Here is a 13,298-nt window from a genome sequence, read left to right as displayed (position 1 = left end):
TGACAGTCACAGAAATATTAGAAGAGAGAATGTTACAGCCTACAGTAGGTGCAACAGAGCTTGAACAGAAATGTGCATAAAGACCCTGAGGCAGCTGTTAGAGTCAGATTTTCCCCAACAACTACTAATGGCATGTCAACACCATGATAACATAGTGAAGAGAATATTTATTTTGTCTTCAGTTCAATTTATTTCTATCATGATTTTTTGTTGTTGTTGTTGTTTGAAGTTATACATGAAAACTTAACCTTCTCTTAACTCACCTGTACATGGAGAACAAATCTGTTCATAGGAGTGGCTCCATGTTTCTCAACCTATCTCCTATCTTTCTTTTGCTCCATTTTTTTGAGCAGTCCTTAATTCATTACCACATTATTAAAATAAGGGATGTTTAAATCAGATTTTGAAATAGAAATATTAAAAAAATAAACCCATCATACATTTATTTGCATTCTTGATAATGCATTCCATCCACAATGGAGTAAAAAGTTTCCCGTTATTGCATATACACTGTCTTAACGAGCACCCCCTACAATGCAATGTGTCACCTTTGATAAATATGTAAATGTGTATACAAGTGTTTGATAAATTACTCTACACTTGTCAGTAATGGTGGAAATGATGATTCATAAGTGTTTCTTATGTTGAGAATAGTAACTGAATAAACATTTAAGTGAGTAATTTCAGATTTCATGTCTTACAGACAGACAATCTCATCCTCTAATGACTAGTTTGCATTATGTTCTGGGTAAAAAGAGAGCAGCCGCATTGACCTGCTGCTCTGTTCTCCCCATCATAAAAACCTGTGCTGCCTGGAAGATCACAGCACAGGGTCAAACCTCTCCCCTTAGTTAAATGTTCTTTCCACCAACATAATTTGCATAATTATCCAGATACAGATCACATGTTTACACCAGGTGTAGAGATGGAGTTTAAATCTCAGACAGCATGAGTTGTTGCATAAACTAAACATTAAGGCCCACTACAGCAGATCATCCACACATTCTGCCATGTAGAAGGTCCTGACAGTTTCTCAAATACTTACTCAGCAGTGTTCAAACAGCTATGATTGGTATTAACCCATGATTGACAGCATATCCTGAATGGCCAAATGCAGCTTCGTTATCATCCTCTCAGAATGACGAGCATGCATCAAAGACTGCCTGCGGCCCCTTCATGATTTGTAGCTCTCTCAACTTTTAGAGTCTGTCCCAGTGTGGTAGAGGAATGCCAAGCTGTTCTGAGGTCAGTGGGAAGAAACACATTTCACTTCCTAAATGACTCCAACACCTAACCTTGTGTAATAAAACAACAGGAAGCTGACTGTATGTAAAGGAAGATTGTTATCATGTGTATCTTTTGCTCTGTGCAGTGTCCAGCAGTGTCCTGTATTCCAACCTTTAAAGCTAGAAAAGTGCGCCATATCTTTTGTGTTTTAGTTTTTATTGTTATGGGGCTACATTAATTTATCCAATGTACATTTCTAATTTTTGCTTTTTATTATTCAACTTCATGTTTGATTTTTGAAATGTATTTATTTCTGTAGTCATTTTCTCTTTTTTGTACGTCTTATCTGATGGTCAATATATGAGATACAAGATTTCATGGATTTTTTCAGTATTTTGTATAATACTGACACTAGCAAAGCTCTGTACAACTCAACTACAACCTTTACAGTCCTTTATGAACACAGTAAAGTTAGTATGTAATATTCAACCATGTCAACTGTAAATTTTGGTCACACCTGTGATACAAAAACTCAACAACACATCTGTCTTTTAGCGACCAAATACAAATACATTTTTTTAGATCTCTAATCTCTGTCAACTGATTTGCACAATTTGTTAAAAATGTCAAACCACTTCTTCTCAGTCATAACACAATCAAACAGAAAGATGAGGACATCACACAAACACACTACAATCAGTTTGTTTTACTCTTTACAGTAGTGCCTTGAATGTCAATCGAGGATAAACGTCCACAAATCCATTTAGAAGTCACTCCTTATGACTTGAGATCATATTCATAATCATTAGATTCAGACTTTTTCTTTAGTATCATAGTCTGTATAGTGCCAACTAGAATTGCTAGCCATCAAAGCAGCAGGACTTTATGATGCAGATTTGACACAGTGTAAAATAGGAAGGTATAGATAGTTTCAAGTTTGATATTCAAACATTCTGCAGGTTCATCCTTAATAACGTTTCATCAGTTTTCACCCTTCTGCGTTTGCTGTGCAGTACAGAATGAAGCATGACAGATTTTCCACACAAGTTATTTTTACCTCATGATCAGATATTGAAGCCTGACACCAAGCAAGACTTCACAATAAACAGTTCTGAGGAGCTGAAGTTGGGGTCTGTCATAAAAGCAAATTTTATCAGCACACACACACGCACACACACACACATGCACACACACACACACCAGTTTATAAATAACAATCGTACAATATGGCCAAATGGAACCCTGACATGTATTTCCCAACTGCTAAAACCTCCTGCTCTATTTCCACCTGGATCATTAACAGCTGAACAGCTTTAATTTAGACTTTGATTTTGACTTTAGTTTAAATTAAAAATCATGTTTTATGTTTTAATTAATCTAGGTACATGGTTAAAATATTATTTAGTGTATTTTGTTGGCAGCTGAACCTCTACATATGTATATGGGTAGTATAAATGTCAGTAAGCAGACTTTTGTAGGCCTGAGGTTTTCTTCAGACAGTAGCTGTATTCTGACTACTGCAGGCTGAAAACTCTCCCTCCACAGCTCCTTGTACTCCACGTCCTCCGACTGTTTCATGTTGCCTCTTTTTGAAGTCAAGATGGGGTCAGAGGACCAGTAGCATAAATCATTGTAGTTAGATGATGTTGGAGACTGTGGGAGGAGGACAACCTGCGGCTGCCGGGGCATGAGTCTGGAGAGGCGATGAAACTCAATCTGCAAAGTTTTCATGAAGGCTTGTTTTTCTAGTGCTGAGCTCGGCCGTTGATCAGCTGTGGTATCCAAACAGAACAGTGCTTTAAGGAGCTCCCGCTGGTTCCTGTGTTGTTTCTTTGGGTTGACATTGTACACCCCCCTTCTCTTTTCTTTGCCCCCTACTCTCAGGGGGATGGAGCATATTTAGAGTCTTGGATGGCCTGCTGTGCTCAGGTCCAGGATTACTCCTAGATCCTCACCTGCAGGGGTCTCCGCTGTGATTTATGCTCAACACACCAGGTCCTCTGGTTTCTAATAAAACAAACCTGCTCATTTTTACAATGACACATCCCACATACCTCCTTGTTTAAAAATGAAAAATGGATGGCTTACACAGAGGTACGAGCACAATTATTACAATATACTATGGTTCTATGGTTCTAAAGACAATACTTTCCCAAAGGAGCAAGATGTGAAAACAGTTATTGTTGCATACAGAAATCTATTATTGATCTTAAATTCTCCACAATGTTCAGAGCAAATTTTAAAGTCATCACTAATAGCATAACAAATCAGTATCTGTGAATACCTGACCTGAGCTGCTGAGATTCCTGGGATTCTCCTCTGTAATTAGAGATAACTAGTGCAGCACCTTTTCAAAATGTGCCTGTTCAGAACAGGCTGATTGCTTGGCCTCTGGCCACTACTTCAACACGTAGAAAAATTAATACAGTTGATGTGAACAACATGAAAGAAACTAACATTCTATTATACACAGATGTTAAGTACTGTAAATGAATCTTTTCTCATTTCAAGTATAATAAGGGCTGCATTTAAAAATAAGATACATAACAGCTTTTGAAAAAAAGTGGATCGTAAAATAAAGAGGATGGATCATATCGGGCTGGATCATATTGGGCTGTTTATTTTCTGCAGCTTCAGTTTGGATCATATGAGTGGGTATATGTGCTCAAAAGATTTGTGCTTATATGAGATATACTGGCTTTGATCTGCCTGTGGGAAGTAGCATAAGAGTCTGTCCATTTTTGATTAAAAGCTCTGTTTTTGCTGTCTAGTTTTCTCTTTTTAGAGCATGCCATGTGTAAAAACTTTTCTTGAACTGAGCTGATACTAAAAGGTGACATGAAAACACTGCAGACCACTGATTGGTCAGTCATTTATCTCATTCACAGGCTTTCTGTTTCCCTCTCCTCACTCTCTCTCTTTCTCTCTCCTCACCTGCTGCGCTTGAAACACAGCATTCACATGAGGAAAAAACAACACAGATTTGTCCTGTTGTTCTCTGTATTTGTTGGATGTTGGAAGTTTAAGTGTCTTCTTCATGCATTTTGACGCAGATAAAGCCAAAGAGAGCTCATGGAGGGAAGGGGCATAGAGACATTTTCTGTGTGGAAGGTTTACACTGATGAGATTTGTTTGTGCATCTTTTAGCACCTGTTTTAGCCTCGTTTTCACCCCAGTAAATAAGCCCAACATACAGTAGGTCCCGTTCTCCTGGGAGACTCTACTGCCTAAACTAATTATCCAGCTTCATAAGTAACATCACTAGAATAATGTGAGCAGCAGTTCCCAAAACACAAAGGAAAGTTATTCTTCTTTAAATAATTGATATGCATGGCCTCGTGAGACACTATATTGTTATGAATGAAAAAGTATGTAGAAGATAGGGATGTGCAGAGAGCCCAGTATTTGTATCTATATTTGTTGTGGCAGCAAAATTATTTATATTTGTATTTGTATTTTAATAAAAGTGGAAATAGATGTAAAAATACAGTTTTTGTTTTTGTTAAGCTTTTAATTTTAAGATATTAAAGTGTTAAAGTGTCTGGGAGTGATGTCCAAATGAGGAAATGTGCGTCATGTAGCAGGTGGATGTGACACCCCTCGTTGAGACCTGCTGATAGACGTAACAGCGGAGCAGAGGAGAGAGAAAGTGAGATAGTGATGTAACCGACGAGCACACTAGTATTTGACGTGGTTTTTTTTTCTTCCCGAAAACAAAAAAAAAATTAAATATTTGTATGAAATGAATGTTTGTAAAAAACCACTATTTGTGCTTTGCCAAATAACGTATTTGGCTTCGGGCGCACCCCCAGTAGAAGAAACTGTCGATACTGTCAATCATCAAATTCTTTTGAAATCTACTTTGATTTGATGAAAAATCAAGTGGTTTGCAAATTATCTCAGTGGTAGAACACAAGCTGTCGTAGCTGATGGCTATCAGTCCAGCTTTATGAGTTTTAACAAAAGGTGTGCCGCAGGGTTCTATACTAGGACCACATTTATTCACAATTTTTATAAATAACTTAGGAGAAAATGTTAGAAACGGTACAATTCATCTGTACATGGACAACACTATTCTCTATACAACAGCGCCCTCTATTTCCCAGGCAGTTCAAAACCAAATGTGGATTCATGCACCACTGAAAATAGTCCCCAGAAAATGCAATATTTCCTCCTGTTTGAGTTAGGAAATGAATTACCCTTAAAAAAAAAAAAAAAAAGACAGATTAACACATTGATGCTTTTGGTCTTTTCACAAACTTGTTGACAATAATAAACATATAGAAACACCAGAACATTCACTCCAACTTATAATACAGATATTCAACTTCATGCATAACATAACTCACACAAATAAGCAACTGATGTCAATTTCTGTTTAAACACTAACATATATATCTTTTATGCCAAGTCTAATAGGCTCAATTATTCCTCATTATGCTTTCCACTGCATGATGAGCTGATGTGTTTTACAGGTCAAAACAGCCCTGATACATTCTCCACAGACATCAGCATGTGTCTACTTATAAAAGGGTGTCCAAAGAACCTAGTAGCACTTTGCAACATGTTGGCATCATCTCCTCACACGAGAGTGATGAGGAAGAAGCCACTGTGTGACTTTATCAACTATTCAGCCAGATACGAGTAAGCAAACTATGGGTCCAAAGACAAGAGGTTAGTTCTTCATGAAATACTTTGCATATTGTGTGGTGAAGTACTGAACACACAGTGAGACAGTTTTACTGAGACATTAAAGGGGACTTGTGAATATGTAAAATAAATACGATCTGAAGCGACCTTTTAATAAATGTCCACACACTATATAGTCAGTAAATGTAACTGTGTTTGTCAGCGCTTTGAGGCTCCTTGTAAAATATTTTTTGATATATTTTTTTTTCTTTCCAGGTTGTAAAAATATCCCCATAAACCTACAAGCTACAGAGGGGTAGAGTTGACCTCCCCTCAAACAGAGTCTGTGAGGACTGACGAGCTTTGATTTAACCTCTGACTACTCTCTTTTATTGCTGATAAATAAGTATTTTTCTCCCTGAATAGCTAAGGAAGAGGAGGGGAAACGTTTAAGCTACTGTATAAAACACAGAGGCCTGGGAGAAATCCTCCCATCAGTATCTGTGAAGCTGCTCCTGAGCTGCACTTGATTAAAAACAACATTTAATAAGACGATGCCCCAGTAGTCAATGTCCAGAAAGCCTACATCATGCAGCACAACACAGACTGCAGCACACACACAGGTATGATAATGCAAAAAAAAACCCTGTTTAACATTTATAAGAAGTATATATACAATTAATAAATTGTTTATAACTCACTGTAATGCGGTTGTAAGTAGAAATAAGCACATTTGTATTTGTCAACTCCTCTATAAGTCCTCCTGTGAAGCATCTGTAACAGGTAATGAATCACAGTTGTAATTGTATAAAATATGAGTGGGAAGCAGGCTGAGGTGTCAACAAGTCCTCTGAACTATACTACAAACCACATCGTTTGTCATGGCCTGACAAAATGACACGAGCATCATCTAATCTGGTGCCGCTACCAGCAAGACGACACTGTTTGTCAATGCCTTCCAAAATTCATACAAATTACTGTTGTGAAAATGGTTCATAGCGTTTTCTCATCTGCCACCACTATAGTTAAGGTTTCTTTAGCAACTGACTTCTACAGATGGTGTTTATTAATGAATTTCCTGTGGCTGTTTGTGTTTGAGTGGAGGCCCGTGGTGTATAACCAGGACCTGAAGTATATCGAGGTCAAGAGACTCAGCAGGGGTAGTGAGAAGTGTGATGTGTGTGTGTGTGTTGGGGGTTTCACAATTTTTTTTTCCTCAGTTTTGAAACTGAGCTGAGAACGCATTTTAAGTTGTACACACATCTTTTATAATATTAAACACCTGTCATCCATAGAATCTATGTGTGAAAAATGGAAATGTATATAAAAACTGAAGAAAAAAATACAGGAAGACATGACCTCCGTTGATCTCTGTCAAACCCTCACACTTTGAAGTGAGCGTCATAGCTCTCTGTGTTTCTGCTTCTCACCTTACACTGGCACACGCAGTCATTCAGAGCTGAAGCTGATAGAAAGAACCTGACTCTTATATTAGAGATTTATTCCATATAGTGAGTATTATTAGCAGAGCAAACAGTACTGTCTCAGCACTTCTCTCCTACACCTTCAGAGTGGCTTACTTATTGTGTTTCATTCATAAAGTGGTTTATTTAAGTTCCATTTCATCTTGCATGAGAAACAATAATTATATATAAAATCTTGTATTTAATAATTATTTTATATGACACTCCAATGATTTTATATTCACTTATGATGCACTCAGCGAGCACTTAATTAGGTACACCTGTGCAATCTAATGCAATCCAATCCAACAGCTCTGCCATAAATTCTACCATAAAAAGTGTTCTTAATATTTTTACCCCTAATATATGTTAATGGGGTGGACAAAATATTAGTAACACTTTTAAATGCACTGCAGTACACCACCACCACCCACTACGCCCTCAATAATAAACATAAAGTAGAATTATCATTTTTCTGAAAATGTCAACAAAAACTGAAAATGTATAAACTTTGTAAATATAGAATTTATGGCAGAGTTTTTGATTTTGATTGTGTTAGATTGCACAGGTGTTCCTAATAAAGTGCTCATTAAGTGTTTTTGTTATTTTATACGCTATCACTTTATTACAAGGTAAGTTTATTTATATAGTACAATTCATACACTTAAGGCAATTTCAAAGTGCTTTACATGTATTTAAAAAAGTTAGTGTTACACTAGATGACATATTTATATGATATTTTCTGTTATATCTCAACAATGGCTATTTTTCTCATATCAGTCTAATATTACAGAGACTGTTTAAATTGCACAACATTATCCTTCATGCTTTCCTTGTAGTTTATTTTACAGCCTCAGTTCATGTGTGCTACCCAGAGGTTCTCCAAATGGCTGTGAAAGAGATATGTTTGCTTTCTTGTATAAATGAATATACAAAGCAACTATTTTTTATTTTAACCAGACTGTAGGGTCTTTTTTCTTTCATTGAAATTTTACATTTCAAATTAAAAAATACACATTGAAGATTAGATTTGGGGCATTTTAAGGATGAGGTAAAATCCACAGCAAAGAATCTAAAAAGAGCATTATGAAAATGGTGTAAAATAAGTCCACATCCAGAAATTCAAATGGTAGCATTTTAGCTGTCTGTTGGGTTTTTCCTTCATAATAAACATTACATCCATCTGTATTTGTATTTCAGTATTCAACTACTGTCATCTACATTCCAGTGAGCAGCCAGACACCATTAGTTTCCACAAATCTACATCATCTCTACAACTCTGTCCACATGAAGAATGTTTTCATACAACACACATTTCCCATACTGGAGAGTAATTAATGATCATCCAAATGAGATCCTCCTCTGACCATACACTGCGCCGTTTAAGAGGCATGTTCCAGTATTAACAATTGGAGAATTACTTTAAAACACAGCTTTGTCTGTGCATATGAAATTGATACTCTTCCTTGTTTGAAACTCCTAATAAAAGCCTTCATGTAAACCAGTAAGTGCATCACCCCACCACAACACTGGCAAACAAATCTCATGATTTATTTGTATTGTTTGCCATACATACTGAAGTTCCTTTCCCATGCTTCACTATAATTAAAGCAGATTTCTGTGTAAATTCATATTTCACATTATGCCCATGGTGAACCCTCTGTGTCATTTTTGATAACAAGCTTAGTTTTAATCAACACTGTGAAATCATTGCTTCCTGCACTTTCTCAACATTTCAAAAAAATCCTCATCTTCTCTATCTGCAAAGCACTTGGAAACTGTCATCATATCCCATTTAGATTATAGACATTCCTTATATTTATATCAGACTCAAAACCAAACTCCAGCTGGGTCAGAATGACATCATATGTTACCTGTATGTTTTAAAATAGATTTAAATATTAAATAATATAAACATTAAATATATCACCTTTTATGGAATTTGCTCCTCTGGTAGGTATTTGTTAGTCGTTCCCTGAGCGAGACTAAAACCAGATGAGACAAGATGTTGGCAAGCAGAGCAACACTTTTAGAGCTGCCTTTTATGTTATATTGTAATTGTTAATTGTATTTTATTTAATGTGCATTTCTTGCTTTTATGACTTATGGGTACTATCAATGGAATCCTAAAAAAGGACAAATGTATGAATTTTCCAGGTTGTAATCTTAATCCTGTTACAACTTTAATTTAAATATTTCCCCCAATTTATATGTAACAGTTAAATGTTTTTAGATGGTATTTTTTTTAAAAACTACTGCAACTTCAAACTGAAAAGGTTTTGGTGCTTTGAAATTCACTATTGTCTGTTATCTGAAAATGTAGGCTGGGTTTTCTCTGCAGTGTAATGTTATTGAAGATACATGTTCTCTGCTGTTGGTGACCAAAACTACAGCATGCAGCAGTGACACTGATGCAATGGCTTCAGTGTTTAAAGCTGTTTAAAGCTCCACGACTGGACAAAAGCTCTTTAAGATAAGCTGACAGGCTCACAGAGAAACCCAGCAGAGCGATGAGACTGACAGTCAGACGGCCTGCTGTCAGCACACTGCCCAGGCTGTCTGGAAAAAAACCTGAAGACAACAGGCAAGACCACCCAACAGCAAGACTCCCCCCCCCCCCCCCCCCCCACACACACACACACCAAAAACACTGCTCATATCAACACAGGACTGTTAAACCAGAACCACATCCAACACATTAAACAGCCCCCTGTTAAGACTTTCAGCTGGTGTGATTTCTATATCTACACTCATATTGTCTTTTTCTTTTTTGCTCACCTATAACTCAAAAACACACAAATACTGTTGAACAGAGTGTAATTTTTTGTGTCTTCACAAGGTTTGCATACATTTGCATATTTGATGAAAACTATCCTGAGAAACACGATCTCCTTATTGCCAACAAAACAATACATATGTCAAATCAGGAATCATTCTTAGATGGGTGCTATGACTTTTCTTATTGATAATGATGATCTCACTCAGTCCTTTTGTATCATAACACAGCTGTATACAGTAAAAACGCCATTCAAATATCAAAATACTGCACACCAATCAACTGTAGACCATTGACTGTATATAAATATGGAGTCATGACAGCGCCACAAAAGTGAAGCCAAAAAATCTCGATCGCCCCCTGTTGGCTGGCTGCAGTATGGCTCATAAGCCCCGCCCCCCTCCATGTCAGCGGATGGAACGCGTCAAATCAATATTTCCCAACAATGTGGGAAGTGCTCGTTTTTCTAATTTTTTTAATTAGTTATTTGATGATATAAAAAAGGGGGTGTGACCTCATGATTGACAGCTGTGACAACCACTCTCAAACCTCCATTAGGTGGCGAGACGGCTGAAGGGGCGTATCCCAGCGGGCAGTCATCCCACCGCCCAACTCTACTGCACAGACTCCTGCTCCAAATGATGTCACACAAGCAAGATAGCAGCTCTCAGAAAGGAGATATTCTGGCTTCGCTTTTGCATAGCAGCAGGAAGTGGAGACACGTCCATATTTATGTACTGTCAGTACTGTTGATGTCATCATTTTGATGACATGTATAGTTTGAGTTATACACCATTATGCATGAAAGCCGGATGTAAATTTATTTTGAAACACCCCATTCACTCACTTGCATCTGTAACTCAACCAACACATCAAGTTCAGTTTTTATAATTAAAAAGTCACCTGAACATCATCAGTCATCAGCGATCACACGCATCTTCTTCAGGATTAGATTTCAGTCTTGTGTCATTTTCATATTTAACAAATTATTTTGAAAACCAGATTTTCAATATCTCCTCAACCAAAGCATATAATTCATATCAATGCACTACAGTACATGTTTATCTTTTATTAATAATATACCATTCCATGAATACTAAGCCTTTTATTAACTAATACATTCAAAAGTTGATTGGTTATATAATTATTCAATTATTAAAAGGATGAAATTCACGTCTATTTTCTATAAATAAAAAAGGAAATATTTAAAACAAGTATTTTTTCAACCGATATAATTTGACTTATAATTTATATTAACAATACAAAATAGTAAGTTAAAAATATAAAAGTTATGGAAATTGTCATATATTTAAACATTTACATTTGAAATAGGAAAAAACTATATTAATATTTCATCCAGGTAGTCTGAGGTCAAAAAGAAACAATATCCACAAAAAAGCCATGATTGCTTTTATTTTCATCACCATCAGGCCAGTAGCATTAACAACAAATTAATGACACCTTCAAGTCATTTTTTAGGGCCTAGTTTCCCTGAATTCTGATTTCAATAATCTTCAAGTCATTTTATTAACACATCAAGTTTTTTTCCAGTTGTTTGATCGCTGTCAAAAACAAATGTCTGAATATGAGACTAAAATTGTTTTGGTCATTTACTAAACTTGAAATATGTTTTTTTGAATAAGACTACCCTTTACATGTTGCATATGGCTCAAATGTTTGCAAAATCTTTTTCTGTTTTATTTATTTATTTATTTATTAATTTTACAAGCCGACATGAAGGCCCGCTGCGCTGAGCCTCTGGTTGAAAGAAAGGGAGGATCTTACTGTTGGTAGTCAGTCTTGCAGTACAGTTTGGAGTCTCTGCAGAAGCAGGTGGCCGTGAGCGGCTGCTGGCACGCGGCGCACTGCAGGCACTCCTCGTGCCAGGACGCATCGTTGACCCGCATCAGGAAGCGGTCTGAGATGATCCGCGTGCAGCCCTCACACACGGCCTGCTGGGGAGAGTCACCGCCTGACGGAGAGGAGGGGGAAACTATATCAAACGCACTGCGTCGTTCAACTGTTGCGGTACAGTTGATATAAAAGCAGATGGCAGGTGAGAGGAAGGAGTCAGCGTTACTGTAACTCAGGAATAATATGATACAAGTCATCACTGCACAATTTACCACCAAAAACTAGAATCGTAAAGACGCAGTGAGGCAGTGACGAGCACTGTGTTTGATTCTCAGGATTATGATAGAGACAAACAATATTTCTGTTTTATAACTGACAATATTTTTCTCTCTCTCATTGGGTAGGAAGTGCCTACCAACGCTTCACATTTAGAACAGTGAATTATATCTGGAGAGAAAAGTTGCCACTGAATTTAATATATTACTTGTTAATACAGTGAGAACCAATAAATAAAACCAAAACTGTGACTCCAGATACCAAAGATGTTTTGTTTTGTTTTGTTTTGAATCAGTCATCTGTCATGTTCAATATAAAGAAAAATATTCTGCCAAGAACCTATTGAGGGTTTCATTTGTCCCTCGTGTTCTCTTGTCTTTTGTCTCTTATATGTGTCATATGAATAAATACATAAAACAAATAATACCTGGTTGTACTGACTGATATTTACTCTCTCTTTCATTATTTCTTCAGTGTAAATACGGTAAAAAAAAAAAAAAAAAAAAGCAAATGCAATGCTGTAACAAATGTGCACCCACACTGTAGTCTTTCTGTCATGATCAGCGTCATCTAATAGCCGCTCAATCAATAGAAGTGGTCTATCAACAGTCACCATGGTGACATCACACATTAAGTATATTTTCATATAGGACCAAGCATTAATTTACACTTTGAAAATCTCGCGTGGAAGCCTTTTGAATTGACATACAGGTCATGTGTGATGCAGTTGAAAGTATAAAAAAAATGTGTGTAAAAAGAATTTAGTTGGAATTTTAAACTACAGTCTACACGAACACTACAACAGAAGCATTTAGGCCGATATAAAAAGAATTTAAAAAAATAAAAAGCATATGATAAAATGATGAGGAAGCTGCACAATCAGTGAAACTGATGAAGAATTGATGCGATACAAGATTAGATTATAACATAAAACAGGTTCATGTTTTAATTCTAAGTTTTCTGATGGAGTTGCAGCAGAACTCTCCAACTCAACACTTTCCTCCGAAGCAGTTTCTCACCTGAACTCGATTTTTAGAAAAACAAATTGCATAAATTCAACATTAGAATACTAG

The 13,298-nt window shown here is 36.6% G+C and overlaps 1 protein-coding gene across 1 annotated transcript in view; it reads right to left on the bottom strand.

Moving 5' to 3' along the window:
* The window catches only part of LOC121885148 (LIM/homeobox protein LMX-1.2-like), a 69,349-nt gene that overhangs the window by 55,671 nt on the left and 380 nt on the right, over nucleotides 1-13,298 (bottom strand). Inside the window, exon 2 of the mRNA XM_042394332.1 lies at nucleotides 11,881-12,067. Coding sequence (XP_042250266.1) covers nucleotides 11,881-12,067 — 187 coding nt within the window. The remainder of the gene's footprint in view (nucleotides 1-11,880; nucleotides 12,068-13,298) is intronic.

The sequence above is a fragment of the Thunnus maccoyii genome, chromosome 19, assembly GCF_910596095.1.
Source record: "Thunnus maccoyii chromosome 19, fThuMac1.1, whole genome shotgun sequence".
Classification (NCBI taxonomy): domain Eukaryota; kingdom Metazoa; phylum Chordata; class Actinopteri; order Scombriformes; family Scombridae; genus Thunnus; species Thunnus maccoyii.
Note: the sequence above shows the minus strand (reverse complement) of the source record. Positions and strands in the feature narration are given on the sequence as shown.